The 27,512-nt window shown below is 38.1% G+C and overlaps 1 protein-coding gene across 12 annotated transcripts in view; it reads left to right on the top strand.

The window, feature by feature from the left end:
- Positions 1-27,512, top strand: part of MYO3A (myosin IIIA) — a 137,947-nt gene that overhangs the window by 73,064 nt on the left and 37,371 nt on the right. For all 12 annotated transcript variants that reach the window (XM_038127691.1, XM_038127688.1, XM_038127690.1 and 9 more), the window contains 10 exons: positions 7,627-7,726; positions 10,056-10,172; positions 10,905-11,009; positions 11,090-11,173; positions 11,949-12,151; positions 13,955-14,053; positions 14,156-14,270; positions 17,674-17,800; positions 18,523-18,733; positions 20,621-20,768. In XM_038127691.1, coding sequence (XP_037983619.1) covers positions 7,627-7,726; positions 10,056-10,172; positions 10,905-11,009; positions 11,090-11,173; positions 11,949-12,151; positions 13,955-14,053; positions 14,156-14,270; positions 17,674-17,800; positions 18,523-18,733; positions 20,621-20,768 — 1,309 coding nt within the window. The remainder of the gene's footprint in view (positions 1-7,626; positions 7,727-10,055; positions 10,173-10,904; positions 11,010-11,089; positions 11,174-11,948; positions 12,152-13,954; positions 14,054-14,155; positions 14,271-17,673; positions 17,801-18,522; positions 18,734-20,620; positions 20,769-27,512) is intronic.

Genomic DNA, 27,512 nt, shown 5'->3' with positions numbered 1-27,512 from the left:
GGCTCTTCATGAGAGCTAGAATTTAAGGGAGTATAGTACCATGTGATGAAGTTACCTATGCTTTTCTAGTTGATCAAATGTAACTTTTATGTCAAATTTCCCGAAGGAAAACAGAATTTTGTCTTTAAAAATAATAATAAAACATAAAATTAAATAATTTATTATCTCAATCTGTGCAAAAATGTACTTATTTAATTCAGAGTGTAATTTAAATGGCAGGGTTAAACTGAGCACAGTCCATATTTCGGTTTAGCTGTTTAAAATACTAACAAGTAGTATTTCCAACCTAAATTATTTTGTTATTGTGCAATTTTGTGAATTACACTGTTAGACTGACTACAGAACAGCATTTGTGGTTTTTTCTGCTGTGAAGGATAAGAGATTATGCAAAGATTTTTAAATTCAGTAGTCATGCTTTTTTTAAAGTCTTTTGTTACTAATTCTATGTATCTTCTGACCTTTAATCTGCACAAAGCAAGTGGTGTTAAAAGCAATGTCTGTACAGAAGTGCCATGTAAATCTGATTTGAAATCAAGACATAAGCGTTATAGTGACAAGTCCCCTGGAAGAGCTGCTCTTTTCTTGCTTATGCTATTCTGGCACTGTTTGTACAGTGATGTGTTAGGGTCCTACTGTGAAATTTCTGAACTTTCAGCAGTTGCTGGCAACTTTCCTTGTAAAACTTCTTCCTGATCTCAAGCTCACACTCTCTCAGTCCCTAATTTGAAGGCATAACTCTCCTCCTTCTTGACAATGGGAGTGGGAGGCAGGTAGTTTAGGGGATTAAAGATCTTTTCCTTCTGCTGAGGGCAGAAATCCTGCTACCTGTATTGTGTTGTGTAAATGGGCATTGGAATATAAAGTCAATAAACTTGGTAATGTGGAATTAAAGCTGAAAATTAGGAAAATTAGAAAATACTAGGAAATATTTTCTTTGTATGTGTTTACTCTCCTCATCAAATTTAATTCATTAATTGCAGTTTTGTGTTTCAAAGAAAAAAAAATTAATAGCTGAGGTCCAGCCACTAGGTTTTATTGTGTGCACTATTTCTGTTTTCACTCAAAATCAAGTCACCTTCTTAGCCCATTGGGCTGAGCTGCAATTTGCTTCTGACTGCTTTCTGCAGCAGTAGTCTGTTGGTGCGCTTGTGATCTTACCTTGCTGTTTGCTGGGTGCAGTTGATGCAGCTCAAAAAGAAAAGCTCATTACATTATATCACATTCTCATGGGTTTTTTTGCAGAGGGCCTTACCCTCAGATCTGATCCTTGAGCACTGTGTGTGCTCAGGAAGGATGTGAAATCTCTAGGCACAGAGTGGAGCCACCCTGAAGTCTCCCCCATTGGCACCATTGTTCCTGAGGTATTTTCTAACACTGAGGAGTCACTGAGTCATGAGGGTGCTCAGAACCTTCCCAGTGTCGTTATTCTAGTGAAGAGGAACCAAGGTTTAGGTCCTGCATTGTACTGCATCCTCTCAAGAGTTGGAAAAAGAGAAAGAACTAGAAGAAGAGAGCCCACCAACCACCTGACTAACCAGAGAAATCTCAATTAACACTGGTAAAACTTTAGATAGCAATGTGCCACAGCCTTGCTCCAGGTTTCATCAAAGTGATATAAGGTAAAAGTGGTTTTTCAGTAGCCTTTGAGCAGTGTTCTAGCACTAGAATATCTTGTGCTACTCAAGACTCAAAAAAGCATGAATACTAGCAGTGAGCTTCGTTGAAAATTCCACTTTTTTTACTTTGAGCAAATGCAGTACATTTTTTTCTAAAATAATCATTTTTTTATGCTAAAAATATCTATTTGCAACTTAATCTTTCCTAGCTCAGAACTCAGGCTGAAATGACAATGGTAATAGCAGGAGAAAATATCCCTTGATACATTAACATTTTCCCATAGCATCCTGATGGTAATATCTTTAAAATCTGCTGCTGGGAATGATATATGTGCTATATATTAAATATGCTGTATGAGATATGCTACATGGACTAAATTCACGTTAGAGAAGAGGTGAAGCAGGCAGAGTTGCATACTAAGTGCAATTAATTTTGGTGGGGTTTTTTTGTGAGGTAAGTCACTTTCAGGACAGGGGCCCTGAGCTTGACAAAGGTTTTCAAAGTAGCAGTATAGCTGTTAAAGTTTATAATTAGTGATGAAAATAGTTATTAAAAATCAGTACTGCAGCATATACCCCAAAACAGTTCTAAAAATACACTTCTTGCTAGGCCAAAAGAGGGAAAAAAAATCCCTGCATTGTAAAGAATTTTACTCTGCAACAGAAATAGCTGTCTTTGAAACAACCTTCAGAACTCTCACATCTACACCTGACAGTCAGGCTTGTAAGACTTTTATCTTGGATTGTTCGGCTGTCTTCTTCTTGACTGCTTTTACAATAATCTCTGTAGAAATATGCAATGATTAGTACATTGTGTATTTCCTGGGAATTGTGAGTCATTCCAGAAATGAGCTGTACATATGAGGGGTATTCAGTGCACCTAGATTTCAGCAAATGACTCTGGTCCCCAGATTAAGAGTTATCTTTATATACTCTCTGAGTAATTATGGGAAAGAGACCTATTCTACTGCAAAATGATGCAAAGTTTTGGGTGAGCTGAATTATTTTCGTAGGAGTTTGTCCTCCTGAATTGCCCGTACAGGGTTGTCACTGAAATCAGTAACAGAGTACTAAATAGTTGCTCTATTTAACTGTTTGGAAAGGCCAGGGAGATAATTTCATAGAAGTTCATGTACAACATGCACAAAGGTGGTTGTCAATTTATTGACCCCTATTAAAAGCAGGGAGTACCGTAAGGTTTCCTTTCGTGACTTTTCCTGATTGCACAGACTTGTGTTGCCCGTTTTCTGGGTGTTCACTCTGTCCCAGTCTCTCTGACTCATCCTGCCAGTGGAAAGCAGCTGACAGCAATCCTTCAAGCTCAGCTCTGCAGGGCAGGCTGTAGGAGACCGTGGGAGATTCCCCGTGCTGGCTTGACAAAGACAATATGAGGGGCAGTACAAGATAGTACACACAGAGTCCAGTGCTGTCTTGGCCAAGGTCTCCAGATGACATCTGGATGGCAGTAGTGGCTGAAATGGGGGGTTTTAGAACTTGGATTCAATCTTTGATCCCTTCAGGCCAGTTCTTCCTCTTCTAACTCAGTGTGGGCTTTGTTATACCAAGAAGTCTGTGCTTCTGCATTGAGGACACTCCTGCATGGGATGGCTGTGCTGAAAATTTCTCTCAGGCTGTAGAAGCGGTAGAGAGTTCTGGGAACAAAGGCCTTAGAATAAGCAGATCTCATGCCATAACTAAAACACATCTCTATATCTGAATAATGTTCTTCTATATAACACAAGGGACAACAGCAATGCCTGAATGAAGAATAGTTTACCTTCTGAAGAAAACAGGAGGAAGATGTTCCTCCTGCATTCAGAACTCCTCAGGACAAATGTTCTGCAAGTGGTACTTTACTGTTGTGCCAGTCCACTTGCTCAGCAACTCATTTTTCCTGAAGGTGGGAAACTTCAGCTGGCTTTTTGTACCCATGGAGCTTCCCCTTTATCATCTCGATATGGCTCTGAGCACAGGGCCTGGGTCTGACTCATGAGGAGCTAATCTCAGAGAGTCCTTTTAGAGATCTCCTATTTGCTCTGTTAAGAACACATACTTCCCCCTGGACCTTGTCAGGGATACAGCTATTTCTTGAGGCTGTTGTGAAGGAATAATAATCTGCTTTGTTTACAGGTCATGGAAAAGCAGCACAAGCTTTGTCAAACAGATTGTGCAGAGCTGGGCACAGACCAACTCTGAATCAAAAGCCCCATAGCTCTGCAGGGCAACAGTGTGCTCTCAGAAACATTGCATAAGCTGCAGCACAGCTCCCTGAGACTGCAGCCTGGAGTCTCAGTGCTGTCAGTCATTTAAATACAGAGGGGAACACAGGTTTGTCTGCAAAGCATTGTGCGGATGCAGCTGGAGGCTTATCACTGAGGTATCACACTTTCTAAAGTCAGGTACAGATTTTTTATAGACAGTAGGCTGTAGTTTTAGTTAAGCAGATTTCACAAGATATATCTGTGAAGAAAAAAATTTGATTTTAAGTGTGAATTAATACTGCTTTGTTCAACCTCCAGAGACATATAATCACCAGCAATGACAGATCCTGTAGAGGTTTCTCTGTGTTGCTTCTTTGTCATTTTACTGCTGTTTGTAACTGCTGGGAGGTGTACAGCTGTTTCCACCTTCACCTTACGAAAACTTCATTATTTTTAGTTTCTTCTGTACATTCAGACTAAGGCCAGCCCTTTTACTGTCACTTCTTAGTCTATAGCTAATTCTCCAACCAGTTTAGGCAGAGAGTTCAGCAGGGCATCATGAGTCACACTTTCCTTTTCATGGTATTTTTGGAACTATCAGAAATCTTTTAAATACATTCTGACAATTTGAAGAAGAAAAGCTGCAGTTGCCTCATTTTGATTTAACTGAATCTTGAAAGATAAGTGGGGGGAGGGGAGCACTGATGTGAAAGAGAATGCACAGAAACAATGCTGCCTTGACTCATTTTCTTGTCCTTACTGCATTGAAGTTTCTGGCCTTTAGCTGCCTGAATTGCTTGTCAGGCATGCTTGTAAAACCCAATGCCTCCAATATATTTTTGAGCAGAGCAGAGATACATGGTTATTTCAGTTCACAATGTCTATGTGCATGATCTTAATGAAACTTCAGCACTGATGTCAACAGCACTGATGTGGTTTTTTTTAAGTGGTTGGAATGAAGCAGTATAACTGCCCTTGAGGGGTCTGTGCCCTTTGACAGCAAAGTGGGAAAATATTGTGTTCTGCAAATCTGCCACTCTTATGTACTCTGGAGAATGGAGAATATAATCTAGCCCAACAAGCGCTGGTGTTCTCATAATGTCAGCTGAGGAGGATTACAGGAGGATCGATTTTATGTAATTAAACTTCCCTGGCATACACAGAGATCTGTTTCCTTAAAAGAAAAAAAAAAATGAAAAAAGAAAAAAAAAATGTCCATGGCTGGAGTATTCTTCTCCCTTCCTGCACAGCCATTGTTAGTTTCTTACTTTAAATGAAACATGGTAATTGAAACTAATCCTGGGAAATACCACTCTCTCATTGATATGCAGTAACATTTAAGGAACTAGCATATTAAAAAAATATGTTCAATGTGTAACAGTTCCACCAGAAATGGAAAGCAAAGCTTGACAGATGCTTTGTTTTGGGTCTTTCTTCAGCAACAGAAAAAAATAGAACATTAGAGCTTGACATAGTCCTGCAATTCCCACATCTTCCCCTTATGAGCATATTGATAGCTCTCTCTCAAAGTCACACTGTTGTTAGATGCATCTTCTGGACACAAAATGACCTTCATACAGGTACAAAGGAGAAATTGTTTCAGCTGTCCAAATTTAACTTCTTTCAAATGAAACTTTTTGAAAGAGGTATAAATAGGAGTGAATTATAGAAGGGATGGATTTCTATTGAGAGGGTAGGATATTGTCTGCACCTCTGACTTTGGATTCAGTAATGTCCTTTCGCTCCTAAATGCAGATCAAACAGCAGCAGATTATGCAAGGCTGAGGAGTTAATTTAAATCTTTATAATACCACCTCCTCTTTAATACTACCTGAAGGACATGCTACCAAAAGTGGTCTTGTACTGTTGTTGCAAGGACAATACTATCAAGACAGCTCTCATGGTAAAACTGGATTCCAAAGGAAAGTGAAGAATAGGTCAAACCTAGGATAATGTAGATCCTGTCAATCCTTTGGTTCATTTTGCTTCCTGGTCACTTAGCCTCCTCACTGGATACTGTACTGTGATTTTGGCACCTAAACTGTGAAACTATGGTAGCTCTTGCAAGGAAGTCTTACATATTTTTGTCTTGATATTAAAGTTGCAGAATCAGTCTTCTGTGGGCTTGAAGCTCCTGCCTTTGCATTGTGGACAATTAAAAAACTCTGCTGGTAGCTGGCACCTGTATTAAGGAGGAAGAAACTGGCACCGGAATGAGAACAGGCCATTCTGTCATCCTCAGGGAATGATTGTTAGAGACAAGAGAAATTGAAAGAAGTGATAGATGAAGTGCACTCCAGTCTGGATTTCCATCATCCAGATTGTGAGTGCACTTACATTTTGGGAGGGCATCATTTGCCCATTTCTTCCACTCCCTTTTCAGTCCTGGCAGACAGTTATTTTACCCAGTTGGTGCCTGCTTGAGTTTCTGCACCTGCATCCCTCATCAGTGCACAGTCAGCATGACCTGAACCAGCACTCATGAACTAGGTGATATTCATTAAATATGCAGTAAATCTGTGGGAGTTCAGCTTTCCCCATCAGTGTGATGTTCACTCACTCTAACTTTCCATCTTGGTGTGACTACACTCTTTCTTCTGTCATCTGTTCACTGTATATCAAAATTCTTGCCTGTGTAGAAAACACCTGTCTGCTTAGATAACTATGCCATATGTCCAAATATCAGAATTAAATAATTTCCCTGGTCTTGTCTGGGATCAAGGTAAAGAGTGAGTGCTTCACACAACAGTTTCCTGGCTGTCTCAGTTTACCAAGGTAAATGTTCCTTATGTTTGAGAGGTGCCTTCCCACCAGTGGCATCAAAGGGAGTGAGGTCATATCAGGAGATCAGATTTACTTAATAGTTTTCCTGTGCTTGTGCCTTATTACATATCTGAGCTTGATTTAGTTTGTGAACTCTGCTGTTACTTATCCAGTTTCCCTTTCCCTTATTTTCCCTCATCTCTTAAAACAAGTATAACTAATATGAATTGTAAACCTTGCATTCTCTGCTGTGTTTGCTCTATTTAACAATGCCTTTACTCTTGGATAAAGAATGATCCAAGTCTCTGGGAATTTTCTTGCTAATTAAAATAAGGCTGCATAAAGTTGGGTTTATGGTTTGCTTGAAGGAGAAAAGAAATCTGAGACAAATTTGAAGTTAAACTTGAAGTTTAACCCTGGTAAGAAAGATATTTGAAATTTTGTTTTCTTATCATGTATGACTTTTTCTCCTAGTAAGTCCAAGAAAATTTGGTCAAGATGTATTTCACTTACCCCAGTGGTTCTGTAGCACTTTGCTCTGTAGTGTGGTCATCTCAGCCAGACTTTAGAGCACTGTCATGACTAAGCTAGAAATATTTCTGTCCTGAGTGCTTTGTCTGCATCATCTTTGCTGTACTATTTCATCATATATCCCTGGTTTTGTCCTATACATAACTGTTAGCAGGATCTTTTTGCACGTTGGTGCCAGAGTTTCACTCTTACATGCTTTATAACTATGTTCTTTTTTCTTTACTTGTATTGCCAAGCTCCTGTCTCACAGCTGATGTAGGGGTGTGATCTAAGCAGGGATCTATAGAGTGACAAAGTTCTTCATGGTTGCAGTTCTGGGATCTAATCATAGCTTTTGAATTGTCAGATACTGCTGTGCTGTACCAAGAAGTTGACTTCCGTATTGTTTTTCAAACATTTGTGTGTTTAAATTCAGAACAATGGAAAACTAGAATGTTTTGGCCGTCAAGATGGTTGCAGATGCAAGATCTGCTCTGTTTCCTTACATCAGGAGATTGTATCTCTTTCTTTTCTAGATTTGAACGTATTCACACAAAGAAAGGGAACTACAGTAAGTCACTAGTTTCAAACCAAGAAGAGGTAGATGATTTAGCAACCTTGGAGGTACTGGATGAGGTAAGAACCTCTTTTTTCATGTTTTCCCGAAGAGGAGTAATCATATATTAAATCACAATGGTGTGCTGTTGATTTTCAAATTCAACTGTATTGTCACACTTCAGTTGTGTAAGTGTAAAATGACATTTCACCACTTTATGCCAAATATTTTAGACAAGATTTACTGTGTCAGAAAAATTCCAACTCATACCTAAAACAATCTCTGGAGTTACAGCTGTAGACCAAACAGTATTGTAACACCATTGACTAAACAGGATTTATATCACTGGATTTTATTACAGCTAAGTATCCAGTTTGCAATGGTATGTTAACCTGAAATTGGTCTAGGTTCAAGACCTTCCACCACGTTGCTTGAGCACTGAGAGTTGCCTTAAACTAGCTCACCACACTCTCCCAGACTAGGCTCTCACTGACTTATTTTGGTGGGAAAATGCATGAGGGTCAATTTATGCCAGCTGAGCCTCTCATCTGTCAATGCCTGCTGGTGAACCTTTGACCAAATTACTGATACAAATACCACTGGTTTGTCAAAGTTCAAAAATTTGTCCAGTAGGTGCAGGGAAACATGTTATAAGGGAGGGAGGAGGTCTGCTGTGTTTATGCTTTAAGCTTCAAAACCAGAAAGAAGAATCAGGCTGCAGCACATTATCTGCAGGTCTTGGAGGCCATCAGTGGTTGTAAACAAACCGTCATTCTTCATCTACTGGGCTGTGCATAGACCATAATTCACATTCTCTTATCTGTAAAACTTCTCCAGTGTATTGTACCTTTGTCAGTCGAGAATATTCATTGTGGCACTTGAGCTGGTAAACTGTGTCATGCTGACAGCTCACAGAACATCTTCCATCTACCCAAGACCTTTTTATAGTAGCTTGATATTTAGTTAATTCTAATTGAACTAACCCAAAATTCATCTACTAGACAAAGTTCAGGTTTAAGCATTTTTTTAGTATTGGGAAGAGTAAGACTGTTGTGGGGTTTTTTTTTAATCTTTTACCATGATACATACAAACAACCCAAGCTAAAGAGATTTCATTGCATAAAAAAATCCCCAGACTAACCCAGTATCCCTTCTCCTCAGGGAGAGGAGCTCCTCCATGAGATGGAGCATTCTCATGGAAGTCCTCAGGAAGCCTCTGTCTAAATGCATTGTTTGACTACGTGGTGTTACTAAATCAAATCCAATTTAAAACCACTTTCACATATGAATGGCAGCTTCTCAGAACTGTATTCTTTCTTCCACTCAAATTTTTCTTCCAGTTTAGATAGTCCCCTCATCAGAGCAAGACAAGAGACCTTCTTTCTATTGGTGCAAGAGATAATTTCAGAAAGGGCAGAAGTTCCTCTAAAATAATTCTGTAATGTGAATCTGGTTCTGGCCAAAAGGAAAGAGAGCATTCAAAACCAAAAAGTTCATCAAGGCAATAGAAAACCAACATTTTCTCCTTATGTTTTCTCATGAAGAAAATATAGCCTCTGCAGCTGTTGAGAATTTGGCTTGTAAGTGTATTAAACAGGACACTGTACAACTGTGAATAAATAGGTGAGGAAGGAAAGCAATTCCTTCTGTAGTCCTCTGCTGCCAGTTGGTCTGTTCCAGTGGGTATGGAGCCTAAATATTTTCACATGTACCCCACATTAGTCTCAAGGCTGGTTTGAATTCATTCAGCTTCATTCAGCTCTGTGGCCTGTTTTGGTTGGAAACCTAACCAGGCACTTTATATACCCAGCTGTGGATGCAGAAGAAGCTGAGGGAAATTACATCAAGAAATTTGAATGCCACTAATGGGCCCTTGTTTTTTCTTGGTTCAGGGGGAACTGGCTCTGCAATAGCAAAGAACAATCACGGCAGAGACTGCTTGTTATTAGGGAAAGATGCCTCATTGTTTACATTAATGGGAACAAAAAAGTTGAACATCTGTGTTGTATCATAACTGAGAGTAATGTTAGAACAGCTGTAATGGCAGTTATGGACTCAATCAAATGCCTCTTGCTTGATAAGTTACATGAAACTTTAGTGGTAGAAATGTAGACAAGACTGTCTCATGGAAACCTCTGATGAACTGAATGAAAGCAGTACTCATTGACTCCTTTTTCTACAGCCATTTGAGGATCCATAAGTATGTGTTGTTCAAAGTAAGACAAAAAATTAGAAATGCCAATGTGTTTGAAAATATTGCTTACTTTTGATGATGATCAATTGTACTCCTGACTATAAATACCTTTCCTCCTCATCCTCACTCATTGAAACTATATCAATATTTTATACATTTTCCTAGCATTCTTTTTCCCCCCATGTGATTAATGGTTCCTGTTCCCTCTCCATCAGAATACAGTAACGGAGCAGTTGCAGAAGGGTTATGCCAAGGACCAGATCTACACATACGTTGGGGACATTCTCATCGCTGTCAATCCATTTCGCAACATAGATATTTATTCTTCACAGGTGTGAAAATTTAGGTTTTGTTATTTTAAACTAGCACCAAATTCCACTAAAATATAAATATTTGCATTGACTATAAAGTAAGATCATTCTTGAGATTTATTTTAGCTTACTCTGAAAAACAGAATTACAAGTAGAGATGTTCTTTCAAGTGCACATTGACACAAATTCTTAAGACTTGCTGAATTTCAGCACAGAAATGAGAAACTCCAAAAGAATTCATTTCTAGTGTCTTTATGTCTACAGTGTAGATCATGCACAAAGCAATCCTGTAAAATGCTAACTTCTGTGAATCTGTTTCCTTATTTTACAAAAGGGAATTTGTCTCCCTATTATACAAAAGGGGAAAGATATTAAAGTTGGATCATACAATAATTTGGGGTTATTAATTATGAGATACTACAGGTACAGAAGAGATCTCAAGGGAAGGGAAGCACAAATAAATTTAAATAAGTTGGAACTATGATGTCTGACAACAGTAAATTTTCTCCTAATAAATTGAGTTTCATAATGTCATCAGGGCTAAAATTATAGAAAATTTCACTTCATTTTTTAGCAGTTCTTATAGTCCTAAGTACATACAGATTCATGGTATAGTGAGTGCAGTAACAGGTCCCTCAGAAAACATCACTGCTGGAAACCTCAGCATGCTGTACTCTAATCTAAAAATAAAACCAAACCTAAAAAAAAGTTTTTAAAGGACAGTGATCATGATTTTATTTTTCTTACACTTAGCATTCCAAACTGTATATTGGAGCCAAACGGACTGCAAACCCTCCTCACATTTTTGCTGTTGCTGACATAGGCTATCAGTCCATGGTGACATACAACTCTGATCAGGTATGGATGAGGTGTCTTATTACATCCTCTGCCAGGCTGAGAGATATGTGATGAGCTCAGTCTTGCTCTGTTCTCTGCAGTGTATTGTTATTTCTGGGGAAAGTGGAGCTGGCAAGACGCAAAGTGCCCATCTGCTGGTTCAGCAGCTCACTGTCCTCGGCAAGGTAAGTGGCAGAGGGGATGTCTCTGTGAGGCTTTAAGGCTTTGCTATCCTGGGTCTAAAGGGCTGAACCTAGGGACAGGGCATTGGTTGTGGGGTGATACTGTTACACATTTTCCAGAGAACATTAGAACATGATGCTCATCTATCTACTCCTTCCTCCCTTCTAGGGTCACTTGGAAATGTGCTGGGGTTTCCACAACAAAAAGTACCCACCGCAGTGAGGGCTGTGACTTAGTCAGATCCCTGTTTAATTGAGTGCCTTCAAGTCACCCAAGCAGAACAAAATAAAATCCTCTTCTTGCTTCTCATTCTTCCACAACCAGATTGCTGTCAGTGGGACATAGTCGTTCTGGGTAGTGGCCACCATAACTGTCTAAATAAAATGCCGTTTTTAGCATGCCCAAGGTGAGATGAAAGCCAGCTAATGGATTGGTAGGGTGGAGGGGAGCAGTAACCAGATGCTAACAAGGATCCTAAAAGCAGATTGGCCATCTCAGAGCCATGAACCACAAAAACCATAGAAATTAATTCATAGTGTTGTTATCATTGTGTGTGTTATTTCTTCCAGACAGCCTTAGTTCTGAGGATTGCTATATTCTGACTGATTTCATTACATATATATATATATGCCTTTTTCTCCATATATTTTCCATGGGAATAGCTGCCCTGACTATGTTACACTTCACAATACCAATGAGGAGATTAAAGGAACACCTAAAAATGCATGAATTTGAATAATCACTGATAATTTGAAACAATATCTTTTTAATATCCAGGCTAATAACAGGACTCTGCAGGAGAAGATTCTCCAGGTGAACAACCTTGTAGAAGCATTTGGGAATGCAGGCACTATCATCAATGATAATTCAAGCAGATTTGGAAAATATTTGGAAATGAAATTCACTTGTGGTGGCACTGTAGTCGGAGCTCAGATTTCAGAGTACCTCCTTGAAAAATCCAGAGTTGTCCACCAGGCAGTGTAAGTATGAAAGTTGTATTTGATCTAATTTGGGGGCTACAGAGTAGGCCTATGATGCAGGAAATCACCTTGTTTCAAAACACAAAGATGAATGAGGTACCTGGATTTTTTTCCTTAGAAGTTGTATATAAATAGCTTATGAATCTGTAAGCTAGCTGAAAACTACTCCAGATTTTTCTTTTTCATTGCCTCCTGGGTTATTTAAACAAATCTTATAAAACTTCTCATGTGATGTATAAAATAAGAATATGCAAATTAAAAACTTACTAATAGTTCAGGTATACATTTCATTGTGGGATTTTGGAGTATTGTGTTAAGTGTATCACTTGGATTTACTTCCTCTAAATTTCCTGTAGTATTGTAGCTTCCTTCTTTGTGTGTTTGGTCGTTTTCCATTTTGAAACATATAGTAGGATTTGTTTATAGAGGATTATGGGTCAAAGATCCCTGCCAAGAAGGGCTTGGGAGTGCTGTTGGATAAGAGGCTGGACATGACCCAGCTATGTGCCCTCACAGTCCAGAAAGCCAAACCTGCACTGGGCTGCATCAAAAGCAGCTGGTTGGGGGGGAAATCTCCTCTACCCAGCTCTGGTGAGACCCCATCTGCAGTGCTGCTTCCAGCTCTGGGACCCCCACTACAGGACATATGTGGACCTGTTGGAGAAATTGCATAGAAGGGCCACCAAGATTATTAGAGGGATGGAGCACCTCTGCTACAAGGAATGGCTGAGAAAATTGGGATTGTTCACCCTGGACAAGAGAAGGCTTTGGGGTGGCCAAATTGCTGTCTTCCCCCTGAAGGGAGCCTGCAAGAAAAATGGAGAGAGACTTTTTGCAAGAATGTGTAGTAGACACACTGTCTATCCTGTCGACAGGATAAGGGGCAATAGATTTAAACTGAGAGAGAGTAGGTTTAGATTAGATTTTAGAAAGAAATTCTTTAGTGTGAGGGTGGTGAGGCACTGAAGCAAGTTACTCGGAGAAGCTGAGGATGCCTCATCCCTGGAAGTGTTTATAGCCAGGCTGGATGGGTCTCTGAGCAGCCCGGTCTAATGAAAGGTGTCCCTGCCCATGACAGGGGAGTTGAAACTAGATGATCCTTAAGGTCCCTCCCAACCCAAGCCATTCTATGGTTCTGTGATCTAATGGTGCCCCTGAGACATAGACCTAAGCTCATGCATAAAGCAGGGGTTTGAACACAATTCCTTTTTGCCATTCAGTAGTGACTGACTTGGGCATCTCAGGGCTCAGTCATGGTTGCAAATTTTCACCTAGTTCTTTCTCATAAGGAGCACAGGAACCTTGAATATGTAATAAACCTCTGTCCTAGGTTTATCTAGCTTCTAGCCAAGCATGCCAAGTCATAAGGCCCTTTTGCTTAATGTCTCCTTCCTGGTTCAGGGCTAAAAGACACAACAGACCTACTGCATTCAGTGAACCAAGAGTGTATCCCTTGCCCACAGTCAGAATGTTTTTTAAAATAAATGGAGTTAAGCTATCCATTCCGTGTGGGTGGGTAAGCAACGTGCAAGATCTCACACAGGAGCTACCAATTGCATCAATGGCAGAGCAGCACTGAGCTGCTCTAGCACTGAGCAGCCACCCTGGCAGTGTCAGGACAAACACAGAATGGCGTGAAAAGGGTGTTCACAAGAAGTTCTGTAATAAAGCTTCTTTCAAAGTCCTCTGTCACGTTGTGTGTCTTGCCTGTTATTAAAATAACATTTAATAATAATATGTGTGTCATTAATAACTGTAACGTGGTTATGTTACTAAATCAGTTTGTTGTTTCTGTTGTTTCAGAGGAGAGAAAAATTTCCATATTTTTTATTATATTTATGCTGGTCTTGCAGAAAAGAAAAAACTGGCACATTATAAACTGCCAGAATATAGACCTCCCAGGTAATGCAGTTTATTTTTTTGCATAAATTGATTACTAAGAAATGCAGTGTTGAATTCTCAGCCTCGTTTACATTCTAACTCTGTATCCATCAACTTTTTCAGATATCTGCAAAATGATCATTTCAGAATAGTGCAAGATTTCATGAATAATAGCTTTTATAAATCTCAGTTTGAATTAATAGAACAATGCTTCAAAGTCATAGGTTTTACACTGGAGGTGAGTGCTGATAACCCTTTGTGAACTTCACCAGCTACCTTAATCAAGAAAAGCTTGTATAAAGCATTCAAATCTCCCTTGTTCCCTTAGCATATTGCATTTATGTTTTAGGATCTTGCATGGTCAACTTGTTGTTATATAGTAACATTTAAATTTTTAAGGTTTCAAGGCATTGGTAAACCAATAAAATTATATTAGCCAACAAGGCTTTGAAATCAGTGAACACAGCACAGCTGAGTAATGTGGGAGGGGGGAATTTTAACAAATTTAATGCATAGAAAATTATGTTCTAACTGTTTATTAGCCAATAATTTTAGGCCTGTGAATAGGAGCCTCATCTCAGTTTTAAGAGGAAGTCCATGGTGAGAGTTCTAAAAATTCATTGAGCTGATCATTGAGCTGATCTGAGTATTGATGAACTCAATACATTTTCACAACTCCAAGGATAAAGTTGAATGAAGTTCTTAAATCCTTTTGGAGATGAATCTCATCACTAAACAGTAACTGATCCCATTTTTTCTTTATGATCTCATATAATTGCTCAGCTAGCTGTTAAACCCCTCTCCTCAGTCTGTCTTTGGTAGAATTAAAATTAACAAAGGACTGGATTTATAAAGGAAAGAAATCCCATCCTATGACCTAGTTTTGCCTTACGAGAAGTGGTACATCACAGGTGTCATTTATCTCTGACTTTATTTATAAACAAAATAAATGGTAGAGGTATGATCCATACAGTATCTGTGAAATATAGCACTAGTGCTTCAGAATAGATGTATGTTTTCATTTCCCTGACAAACCTGTATGTGGTAAGAAGCTTTTCACAGAAAATTGCTCTCTTCAGTTGACTGTTTCTGGCTTCCCTCAATGTAAATATTTGAAATAGCTAGCCGAACAGACGTATTCACCTATTTTGTTCCTCCAGAGTCACTTTGCATTAGGTTGTAGTAGCGGTGGCATTCAGTTCTTTCTCCTCTACATGTTATTCACAGCTGCATTTAGTAATATCACACCTTTACTATCACATCCTTTCACTTGTGCTCTCACCTTTCCAGAAGCAGCATGAAAGGACATTCATGGTTCAGCACTGATAGCAGTTTTGTCACAGCACTAGAGACCTTGATAAGTCCTAATTTAAAGCATGAAAAGCAGCAAGTCTGTTTTTGTTTCCAGTTCTTTTGTTCACTTGGATGGGTGGAAACAATAATCTTGATCATCCAGAAGAGGCCTTCCATGTACATTGAAGATGCAGTTAGAACCAGGTCACTGGCTGCATTGTGCAGTTCTAGCATGGATCTTCACTTGATTAACTCAGCAAGCCACGGGGAGCTGAATCTATGAAGAATTATCTACCTGTAGAACCCTGCAGTTTCAGAAGCAGGCTGAGTGCCATAGGTAATCTGCTTGTGGCTACTTGTGAGCCCAGCCATGTCAGCCTGCCTTGCATCCTCCTCAGGGTGAATTAACCTGTCTGAGGCTGTGCTTGCAGGAGTGAAGAGTCTTCTTCCCCCACTGAGGTTCTGATATCAGATACATGTGCAAAGACAATTATTTTTCAGTGAAAAAAAATCCCATAGGACATTGAATTCCTTTCCTAAATTCACTTTTAAGTAATGCAGCCTTAAGCTTTGACATTCATCTCAGTGCCCAGAGAAACTTCTATATAAGCACGTTCAGTGTTTTATTAGCAGAAAGCCATGGATGTAAAAAAATCTTCCATTAAAACTGAGACCTAAACAAAGCTTTATTTCTTTGAGATTTGCTTTTAACTGACTGACAGGCTTTAAAAGTAACTACTGTCAGTACTCCCTGTATTAAAATCACAGTTTTATTTCAGGCTGCACAGCAAAATTAGTAAGAAAGGACTGCCTGAGGGGAACAATAATTATGTTGTATGAGACAGATCAAGCCAGATTTCAAACACACTGGAAAAGGGCAGAAAAATGTCAGCAGCTATACATATTGTACAGCATGATGGCAGAAGTTAAGCTATCCATTTCTTTGCATTTCAAGTGTGTCCCTAAGCTTAAAATGAAAATGAGTACTTAATCCTAAGTAAACTGGGTGCCAATTATCTTCAGCATAATTTTTTAGAGTGAGCTTATCCAGTTTGTCTTGCTGTCACTGGAATCACTGTTTATTAACTGCTAGATTAACTTCTGAAAGTGTTGAAAACAAGCTCAAGTATTCTAGAGCAATTAGAGGTTTTATCTGAGTAAATGAAGCCTGACATGGTACCAGCAAAGTATTGAATAATATGGATAAAATGCTGTGCAATTATAAAAAGTTCATAGTTATAAAATACCAATCAGATTTTCAAAACTGCTTCTTATAAAACTGGTACAAAAGTTCTCAACCTGCTATTTATGAAATATTCTATTACTGTATGCCTCAAAACACACAGTGTCACAGACTGCTAGTCTGCTTTACAGGTACACCTAGAATTTTCTGAGTAAAAAACACTCAGATCATCAGGTATAATGACAAACATTCACCGTTCACATAAAAGTTTGCAATTGAAATCTAAATCCAACCTGCAATGAAAGCATTATTTTACTAATTCCAAATATTATTTGAAACTTATGTATTTGTGTATAGGTACTTAATTTACTGAATATTTCACTTGACTGTCCAGATTAATAACAGCCTTTCTCATGACAGAGTCCCTTTTCACAGAATCACAGAATCACAGAATTAACTAGGTTGGAAAAGACCTTTGAGATCATCAAGTCCAACCTATGACCTAACACCACATTACCAACTAAACCATGGCAGAACCTCCTAAATAATTTGAAATCTAATTTTTTTTTTTAAGCCAAGTCCATATTCAGATGCTTTGGTGAGTTCCTAACTGACATTTTGAAGGATAAAGTGCTTTGTTTAATCGGAGAGGTGAGGCCTTACTCTTCTCCCAGTGAAACTTTTTCTGATGACATTGGTAGGAGATGATACAGACCTATTATTTGGAGTACCTTTGTTTCCATGATGCAAGAAACATCAATACAGATTTTTTTTCTACTTTTTGCTGATCTAGGTATTAAATCTTTAGACATGTTTGCACCTGCAGACACAGTGAAGGGAAGATATAAATAACCTCTGAATTCTTTTTGTGTAAGAGGGTGTGCACACCACTGTTTTTGCTTTCCTTACTTCCTGTCAATCCTGTCCTGTCAACAAGTACAGAAGAGAGGTTAGGCTATGGTTTGTCTTGCTCTCTTTGACTGTCTTATTCTTGAAAGACTTTGCTAAGTACAGAATGGGAATAATTGCTGAGAACAGCACTCCTAGAAGTATTGGGCACGTGGCAGACAGCAGGAAACAGCCCACATGCATATGCCTGTGGTGCATACCACAGAGACAAATTACCTGGCTATTAAGTATTGCATTTTTTTAATACACTTTTCAGGAACTTGGAAGTGTGTACAGTGTCCTGGCTGCCATTTTAAATGTGGGTAACATTGAATTTTCTGCGGTAGTATCTGAACATATGATTGACAAGAGCAACATTTCCAATCCAGTAGCCCTTGAGAACTGTGAGTGCTTTTTTCTTGATTAAACATTGTTTTTCTTTAGTGTTTTCATAGCAAAATTTATTTTATTGTAAGAGATATCAATGAAAACTGTATTCACATGGAAATTTTGCAAGAATAATTAAAAACTGATGGTAGATTAATTATAAGCCCACCTGAATTCAAATGCAAAAAAGGAAAAAATTTCCATGCTATGCATCTTATTTGACTAACCAGTTCACTGGCATACAGGAAACATGACTAATACTGCAGATGCCTGAAAAAATCTTTGGAATTTTTCCAAGGTTATTTGAACATTTGATGGAGAACCTGATTAACACATTGAATAGTTTTTTCCCAGTTTCTTTCTCAGCTGCTCATTACTTGTTCCCCACACGTGCCTTTGGAAATGTGGCTCACCAATTCTTTGGAAGGGATTCCTTACATTATAAGCTGCTAGGAGGTAGAGGAAGCAAAGGGGCAAAGGTTCTCCAGAAATTGGCTACACTTTCTCAGTAATTACACCTGGGGAGATAATGAAGTCTTCACACTACCTTCTTGGTATGTTTTCTTACCATAGAAAAATACTGTGGAACTGGGAAAGAAGCATCCCTTTTTTAGAGCAAAAGGAGAACAGCAGTGACTTGTATGAGTGGGTTATAACTGAGGGGTATTCACACCTCACAACTTGGGTACTTCTAACATAGTCACCTGTCTCTGAGCTGTGCCTTGACATTCCTTCCCAGGTGCATCCCTGCTGTGTATTCAGGCAGATGAACTGCAAGAAGCCCTCACCTCTCACTGTGTAGTGACTCGAGGAGAAACCATTATTCGTCCCAACACTGTGGAAAAAGCCACTGATGTCAGAGATGCCATGGCCAAAGCACTGTATGGGCGCCTCTTCAGCTGGATAGTCAATCGCATCAACACTTTACTCAAACCTGACAAACATTTAAGGTAAAAGGAGATTTTGCAGAATAAAGAGATGTTCTTTCTGTGGTAATAATCTTGTCTTACACTAGAGCATTTAGTGTAGTTAAGTTCTTTTCCTTTGCTACTTTTTTGTTTATGACCCCACCATGTCAAAAATGGTTTGTCCTGTTCATAGTATATAGTGAAAATACAGTAGATGTGGTTGGAAAAGCATCTGGTGTTTTCTTGTTGATCTTTACTCATTTAACCCTTTTTTTTTTCTTTTGTATTTTTAACCCTTTTAACCCTTTTTCTTTTGTATTTTTTTCAGAGTAAACTTTAGATATTCATCATGTTGATTACATAGGTCAAATTCTTCTCTTATTTACTCAGATGCTGTTGCTTTTGTCACTGTTGTTATAAGCATGGTTTCATATATGTGTGGGAATAATTTTTAAACACATCTACTGGAGGTATTGTCCACTTTACACTTACAAGGTGACATTTTAAACACCATATCAATAGCAAATAGCTTTGATTTGCAGATCTGGATTTCCTGGATTATTTTCTTCTTAAACATCAGAGGAGAGCCAAGGTTGCAATCCTAAAATTTGTCTAAACTTTTAAATATATGGTTGTAGCAGAGCAACAATAAACAGAACTTTAATCAGTAAGTGATAGGACAAAATCCATCATAGATGGGCAGCACTTCTAGCCTGTGTGCCTCTCTCAGTTGTCTGTTACAGAGCCCTCTTCAAACTGAATACTTACTTATTATGCTGGTGAAGAGGGAGAAAATTCAACCTGAAATGCTCACTATTAAAAAAAACAAAAACCAAACCAACCAAACAAACAAACTAAACCAAAAAAATCTTTTGCTTGATTTTGTGGTAGTAAAATAATTTGCATTTTCTGTTTTTACGTAATTAGCTCTGGAAAAGGAATGGGGCAGATAAATTTTAGCAGTCTATTCATCAAAAATGTAATTTTGAGACAGATTAAATAGTCACCAAACTCAGACCTCTCCACAATGAAATGCTTCCTTTTTTGAGATGGACTTCACAAAGAGTTTTAAGTGCTATTCATGGGTGTCTTGAGGTTGATTCTTAATTTCTGATTTCCTAGATCTTTATTTTAAAAATGGTTACAGATAGCCCCTCAAAGAGGTTTTATAGAAAGAATGTGATTTATATTTTACTTGCCTAGAAAGGTCACTAATGACAGCCTCAGTTTGTTATAAAATTATATCCTCTTAATTTTTTGCTTCAGCAAATAAGTATTACAGCTTTTTTCCAGTTGCAGAAATGGTCACATATCTTGAGTATGCCCTACTTAAAATATCAAAACAAAGTTTTTCCAGTGCTTCTCTGGAATTTAATTGGTAATTTAAATTCATACCACATCCCAGAGCATAAAGTAGCTATCTAGCTGCATAAAAGGTCTAGCTAGTCATTCTTTTTACTTTAATGTAAAACTAAGCAATTTTAATTGTTATGAGTAAGTAACATGAACAAATAATACTTAATGACAACAGTCTTTAATTTCTGGATGATGGTGAGTAAAGCCTGTGTTATTCCAAGAGAAACAAAAAAGAACTGCTTGTTCTTTTTGTACTGTAGTCAGCTTTTTAGAATAATTACTTACAAATATTAATGTAAAAATAAAATTGTAAATCCCCTATTCACTTATCAGTTGACTTGGTTGTTGTGTATCTGGTCTGCATTGCAGTAATCTTTGAATTGATACACATTTATGTATTTCAAACTAACAATTATTGTCATTTAGAGACAATAAGAGAGATCTGGTTCAGCAAAACTTATTCTGTCTAACTGGTGTAGAGATTTGCCCATGATTTTCTTTTGTGAAATAGTAATGAAGGTGGTTAATGAAAAATCAAGATACAACAATGAAAAGTACATTTCATCTTTGTAGTGAAAATGATGACGGCTTGAATATTGGAATTCTTGACATCTTTGGCTTTGAGAATTTCAAAAAAAATTCTTTTGAGCAACTGTGTATCAACATTGCCAATGAACAAATTCAGTTCTACTTCAATCAACATGTCTTTGCCTGGGAACAGGTATGCATTGGTTATTTTGATGAAGCTTTAGTATTACTAAACACATAAAACATATAAAGCTTTCAGTATTACTGAATGTATAGAACCTTGTCTCAAGAAACTACATTGTTCCTTCTCCGTGATAGCTTGTAAATAGCAGATTATAAAAAGTGTTTTTGAAGTATGTTTTCCATGAAGCAGTGCTTGCTATTTGCAAGTAAAATGCCAAAAAAAAAATGCATTAAACTTGAAATTTACAGTAACTAAGCAACATAACACTGTGCACTGTGATAATCTGATTGATGCAAATGCAATGTTGTTTTCTTGAGGAATAATGAATGTTGTAATGTATGATTCTCTAGTAAAAAAATAAATCAGTGGTAACAAAATTTTGAAAGTGCAGAGTTCATAATTGTTTACTAATAAGCTTAAAGAACCTGAAATTCCATTATTAAAAAATGCAAATCTCACAATTCTTTTTTTTCTTCTTGAGAAGCTAGATCATCTCAGCTAAATAATTATGGATTTAATCTAAATCATTTACTTTAAAGCAGAGAAAATGAATAGCATTGTAAATATAAAAATTTATGAATTTGAAGAGAAGAGGGAAAAACCTCAAAAAATCATCTCAACTTTGTAAATAATTTCAAAAGAATTTAATTAACCACCTTTAAATCATTATTCAATATTGTTATTTGAAGAAATAACATTTTCGGGGAAAAAAAAAAATCTTGCTGAAAATTTAAATACTTCAGAATTCTCTATGGCAGAACAATCAGAATTCAAACCATAGGTGAAATTATACTTTTGTTGTTTTACTGAAATTATTTGGTTTATGATACATGTATGAAAATTCTCCTGAATTGTAATTTTAATTGTTAGTAGAAGCAGAGTATTTTGTCAGTGTTAATCACTGTTTGTTTTAAGGCTGAGACAGATGCAGGTTTGGAGTGTGTCACTGTATGCAGGTGTGTACATGTGTGTACATGCATGTGTCAGTCTAGAGGTGTATATGTTTATGTGTAATATGACAAATTTTTTTTGATGGCTCAATGTTTTATCCTCTTCCTGATTACTTCAGGAAATGTTGTATTGCAGTCTTGTATCTTGTAGTTGTTTTTATAGATTTATGTGCCAGATTACTGACACAAGTGTTTCCTTGATTTTAATATCATCTAAAACCCAAAGAAAATTTAACTAGATCTACTGTAATTACTTAGGCATCTTCTTTCCAAAGTACACAAGTTCACAAAAGAAGGGCACTTAGCTATTGCTGTTTCTAACAGTTGGGAGATGGAAATAGCACCGACTGCAGCACCAATATTTATTCCTGTCAAACCCAGGCACTGACCAGGTCCCATGGACTTGCATATGTCCACTTTGCTTCAGTGTTCACTAACTTGATCCTCCCATGCTAAGTTTAAGTCTTCCTTGCTCCAGACTTTTCCCCTGGTCTCAGGGTCCTGGGATATCAGTCAAGACCAATGCAAAGAAGGTATTGACTATCTCAGTCGTTTCCATGTCATCCATAAACTCGTTCAGCAGCAGGACCACATTCTCCCTAGTTTCCTTTTGTTGCTGAGAGACCTGCCTTGGTGTTCTTAGCCCTATTCCTGTACACCCAAATATTGTTTTAATGTTCTTTCTCTTTTTTAATTAGAGTCAAGTTTAGTGTAATCTGCCTTTACTTGTTTCTAGGTATCCTATTACAGAACTTTTTGGCTAGACCTATATTATTGCAGAGGTTTGTGGTGTCACCATGTAGTAGGAACAGTTTGCTCCCTTGCACGTGCTTTGCTGCACCATGGTCAGGGTGGTTATTCTGCTGCTGAGCAGATGAGAGGAAAAATTTACTTCTTATTTTGACAATCTATAGTTTGCCCATTTCTCCCTGTAGGAAGTTAGTACAACTCCTCTATAGACTCTATGGAAGGGGAAGGCAATCTTTATTTACAGAATCTCTAAGTACATCAATTTTACCCATTTCCATTCATTCTCTCACAGATTTCATGGACTCACAGATGCATAGAATGCGCCATGGTGTGTGTGGGTGGGTGTGTCTGTGTTCAAATGGTCTGGCCAAGAAAATTTCTGAGTGACAAATAGAATAATGGACACCAGCTGGCAAGTCTTCATCATGTCTGTTAGGTTCTTCTTGCTGAAATAGCTTTTGGACATATCTTTTACAGCCTTTAGCAGACATTCTTTGCCTCTTTGCCTTTGCCCTTATTTATTTCAGAATCCATAACCTTTAGGCAAGGTCATTATCTGGCTTTCCTTGTTTGGAACATACGCATTTTTATGCCTACAGTCCATTTCCTTGGTGGGCTCATTAGAAAATTGTGTGTGATGTGCTATAACCTCACAGTCATGCTCCTGCTGTCAGGTTTAGAGGGTGTTCCACTCACTAACTCTCTGCACTGTGTTTTTATGTAAGTGAAGGCCTTCTGTTCTTGATGTAAGGAATTCTTTCCTCAGTTTTATTGTTATGAACAAATGTTCCTCATTCAAATCACAGGCTATCACACAGCTATTCTTTTAAGACTATTTTTTCTGGTGCTTATATGCACATTCCCGTTCATATTTCATTTATACCAGTCCTAGTATTTCTATTACAAGTGTCCACATCCAGCCTGTAATACCAACCAAGTGACTGTCTACCTTAATGTACATCAAATCACTACATCAGATTATACCAAACTTGATTATAGTACCTTGTAGCAGTCTCCAAAGATATTACTACAGCAGTGCAAAAGGAGCTATACAGATTAAGTTCATGCAAGTGTGGGTGTAAATCTGCCACTTTCAGAGACGGGAAATGAGAAATGTGTTATTCTGCATTACAACCCAATGGCACAGAATGATTTGTGGTGCGATTCATAGTGATTATAAGACATCACTTTTCATTTATTTATTACATGGTTGTCCCAGTTTTCCATCACAAAACCAGCCTTTGAGAAAGCAGGTGGCTCCAGAACCTTTCCTATTCACTGTAAGGACTCTGCTGTGTTGACACCAGTAATGTACTTTATTGTAAACTAAAATAAAAAATATCACTGAAGTAAAACAAACACTAGGATCACCTCTGCCCTTTGCTGATGTCTCTGCCTGACTTTACAAATGACTTTATATGCAAGGATTTGTGTCTTAGACTCTAAAAGACAGAAGTTATGTTTACAAGAACGCTGATGCCAGAAGTCACCAAGATCTTTGTTGACTTTCCCTTAGCCCTGACAGTTGTGCTGCTGGAGCTGTCCTGTTGCTGGGGACCCAGGCTAGTGTCTCTCCACAGCCCTGTGCAGTGCCAGACAGACATGTCAGATTGCCCTGTGCTACCTCAGAAATCTCTAACACAACACTGCATTGAACCCTGGAGATCTACCCAAGGAAGACTGAAGAATTTAAGTTCTTTTATACTTCCCTCAAGAGACATAAAATGTACAGATACATTGTTTTTTTCATTCCTCTCCCTGTTTTGCTCTGTTCAATATCATATCACATGCAATTTGATGAAATTTGATGTATCTACTGGGAAGCTGAGGCCTAATCAGTTGATTATAGTTTAGGTTGTCATTAACTTATGTTCACCTAGTAGTAAGTAGTGATTATGTCATCAGAGAAGGTGAATCATATTTTGGCAACTTGACCAATGAAGCCAAGTAGTAAATACACTCATAAGGCTGAATTGTACTTTCAGTGTTGCAGGTGAAATTGTTTTATCATTGTCAGTGGTCTTTTTTCTGTATATGAATCTGAAAAGCGTTCTCAGTTTTGCTTTCTTTGGAAGTGTGGGCCACAAAAAAAAAAAAAAAAAGGCCACAGAAGTGACAGGGGTAGAAGAAAGGAACAGTGGTACTATCACAACCTGAGGCTCAGGGTGTCAGCTAGAGTGGAGTGTCTGTGGGCCAACATGGACAGTTCAAGTCAAAATTAAGAGAATTTATTCTTTATTGTTGACTTAATGTTTGCATTTAAGAATAAAGGCTTTTAGGCCTGAATGCAATCTTCTTTTACGAATTTAACAGAAAGACTGAAGTGCGTATATAGTTTAAGATAAAGATAGTGTAGATTCCCACTAGTCAGTGGAGACAGATATATCCCTATCTCTGCTGACTGGGGAGAGAATGTGGCCTCTCAGCTTAGTCACTGCTTTTTGTTTTGCTAGCACAGGGAGTTTTTTTGGTCAATATAAAGCAAAGCAGACTTTTTGGACCTTCAGTCCTGTCCTTCAAGGTGTTCCCCTTACATATTAGATACTGTTATAAGTTACTTTCTGTCAGCTCCATGATCTGCAGGTCACAATGTCCAGCAAAACGGCCTTCCTATTCCTTTCTCATTTGTCATTCCCTATAAGAAGTAAAAGGTGTAATGGCATATAGCTGAAACATTTTGGAAAGTAGCAAGTTTGCTCTCAGTTGGAAGGATGATACTTTTTGCATTAAATGTATGCAATGTTTATTTTACATTCTCATGTCAACTTAATCTTCTAGTTTCAGGGGGAGAAGGTTCCTTCTGAATTAGTCTCTGGTGTCCCCATTTAAACCAAAGTGTCATCATAAAATGTTCTCGGTAAATGGCATTACTTTACTGAACATGAAGACCATTTCCTAATGCATTTTGTAATTCTTTTATTACCATTGAAACCAGGTGGTACAAGCTAATGTTACATCGTTTTGATCATCAGAAAGATACCATGTAATACTAAGATGAGATGGGAGCCCAGTTAATAGAGTAACTCAATTTTACCTTTTGACATCCCATCCACAGGAATACTTTCTAATAGATCATGCTTCAGAATTTCAAGAAGTAGCTATTTTGTGGAGCTTTCTTGTCACAAAACATCACAGGGTATTACAAAATCCTGTAGCTGATTCATCTTATTAATTCAAATAAGACCTGTTTCATTACAGTTTTATGATGTCCATCATTAAAGCTTTTATACTTGCTGCTTGTATCCTAATGATGTGGCTAAAACCAGCACTGCATCAGAAAATGTAGTACAGTATAATTTCTGAGTCATCTGTCACACTAGTGCCTGGCTTGGTCATCAGCTGTCCTTCATATCCTGCTGTGGAGCTGGCAGCATCACCAAAGCTGTCAGGGCTGACACTCGTCCAGTTGTGAGACACAAAGGACACAAACAGAGTGGTCACACGCACTGCAGGCTTGGAGGTCAGGCCCTGTGTGCTGTCTTGGCAGGGAGGGGAGCAGGTGTTGCAGTTATAGCATAGTAGTACAGCTTCTAAGAGTTCCTTTTTTTTTTCAAGGAGAACACTTTTATCAGCTCTCTAAACCAGCCTCACTCACAAGCATTTGAAGTTGGAAAAAGTTTATGATTAGACAGGTTGATTGAGGACGTCTGAGTGTCACAGAAATGCTCTCCTCTGATGGACCATCCTGAGCAGCCTCTTCCCCTTTCCCCCTTGATAAGGGTACTCTAGATAATCCTAAGCAGTAACAGCTGGTTCCATGAACATCTGTGTATCAGTGTAGCTGTAGCCCTCAGTTAAACTGCCCTTACTCCCATGTTATCTCTGGGAGATAACACAGACTCATTCCCTTTCTGCCACCAGCTCCTACAGGTATATAATTAACTTCTCACCTATATCTCTGATACATTTATTACTCTCCTGTCTTGTCCTGCTACTCAGGTCATTGATTAAATTAAAAAGCAAAACTCCACCTGTCCACTGCTTCAGGGGAGACACGAATGAGGTTAATGTTATTTGTCTCAAATGAGGAGTCCTCATGGGGCTGTAGGTGAGATTCTTACTGATTACACCCTTATGTGGCATAGAAACTGAATTATAACCTATCCTTAGAGTGAAGAGTGCCCTGGGAAATTACGTCAATCTGGATACTGGAAGGGTTTAGGTATATATTTTGTGTCCTCTTTCAAATGGATTAGCAGATTTTTATTTGTGCCTGTATTTTTAGACCAGGCTTATTGATTTTATGCCTTTTGTTGTTTCTCTGAGATTAAGAGGTATGAAACAGGTGCTTTTCTGTTGTATATGAAAGTGAACTTCTTTTTTAAATGCTCAATGCATTGCCATCTTCACTCATTCAGACTCAAGTGAATAACACATAAGGAGAGGTCTTCCAAGGTTAGAAGTCTTTGAACTCATTAATATTAGCCATCATTCATTTTTGTGACACTCTTCTCACAATGAATTCAGGATGGCAAAACTATGATGTTAACACCATACATGAATACAGCACTTAAAAAGTCGATCCTTTGGCAGAGGGATGATTTTAAAGTAGATCAAAAGCACAGCCTGCACGAGATTGAAGGCATCCCTGGCACAAACAGCAGCATTGTGTGGTAGAAAACTGCTACTGCTTTACCTAATTCAAGCAAAAATAATGGGAGGTGGTGGTCCCTAAAGCAACCTTCTCTTGGTAAATCTGCAGCTGTCCTCTGCCTTACTAAAGGATTAAGGAAGGTAATTATTGTATTCTCCAGCTATAATCCAAATTATAGTAAAGATAAAACCATTGCAACACACTGTGGACACATTTGGTTTTTGGTTTTTTTCCTAGTCTGGGAGAAATCCAGATATTTGCAGTCTTCAGGAAAAAAGAGCCAGACCAAACCAAACCAAAAATGCAAACAAAGAAGTCCACCCCACCAGCTTTTCTGTTGTTTTTGAATCTTGGTGAATACCTTTCCCTAGTTCCTTAAAAGGAATGAAAATGTGTTAGAAGCAAATCTGAAGCAATTTATTTAATTCTTAGGAAGTATGTACACAAGTCTTTAATTTT

The sequence above is a fragment of the Motacilla alba genome, chromosome 2 (assembly GCF_015832195.1).
Source record: "Motacilla alba alba isolate MOTALB_02 chromosome 2, Motacilla_alba_V1.0_pri, whole genome shotgun sequence".
NCBI classification, from domain to species: domain Eukaryota; kingdom Metazoa; phylum Chordata; class Aves; order Passeriformes; family Motacillidae; genus Motacilla; species Motacilla alba.
Note: the sequence above shows the minus strand (reverse complement) of the source record. Positions and strands in the feature narration are given on the sequence as shown.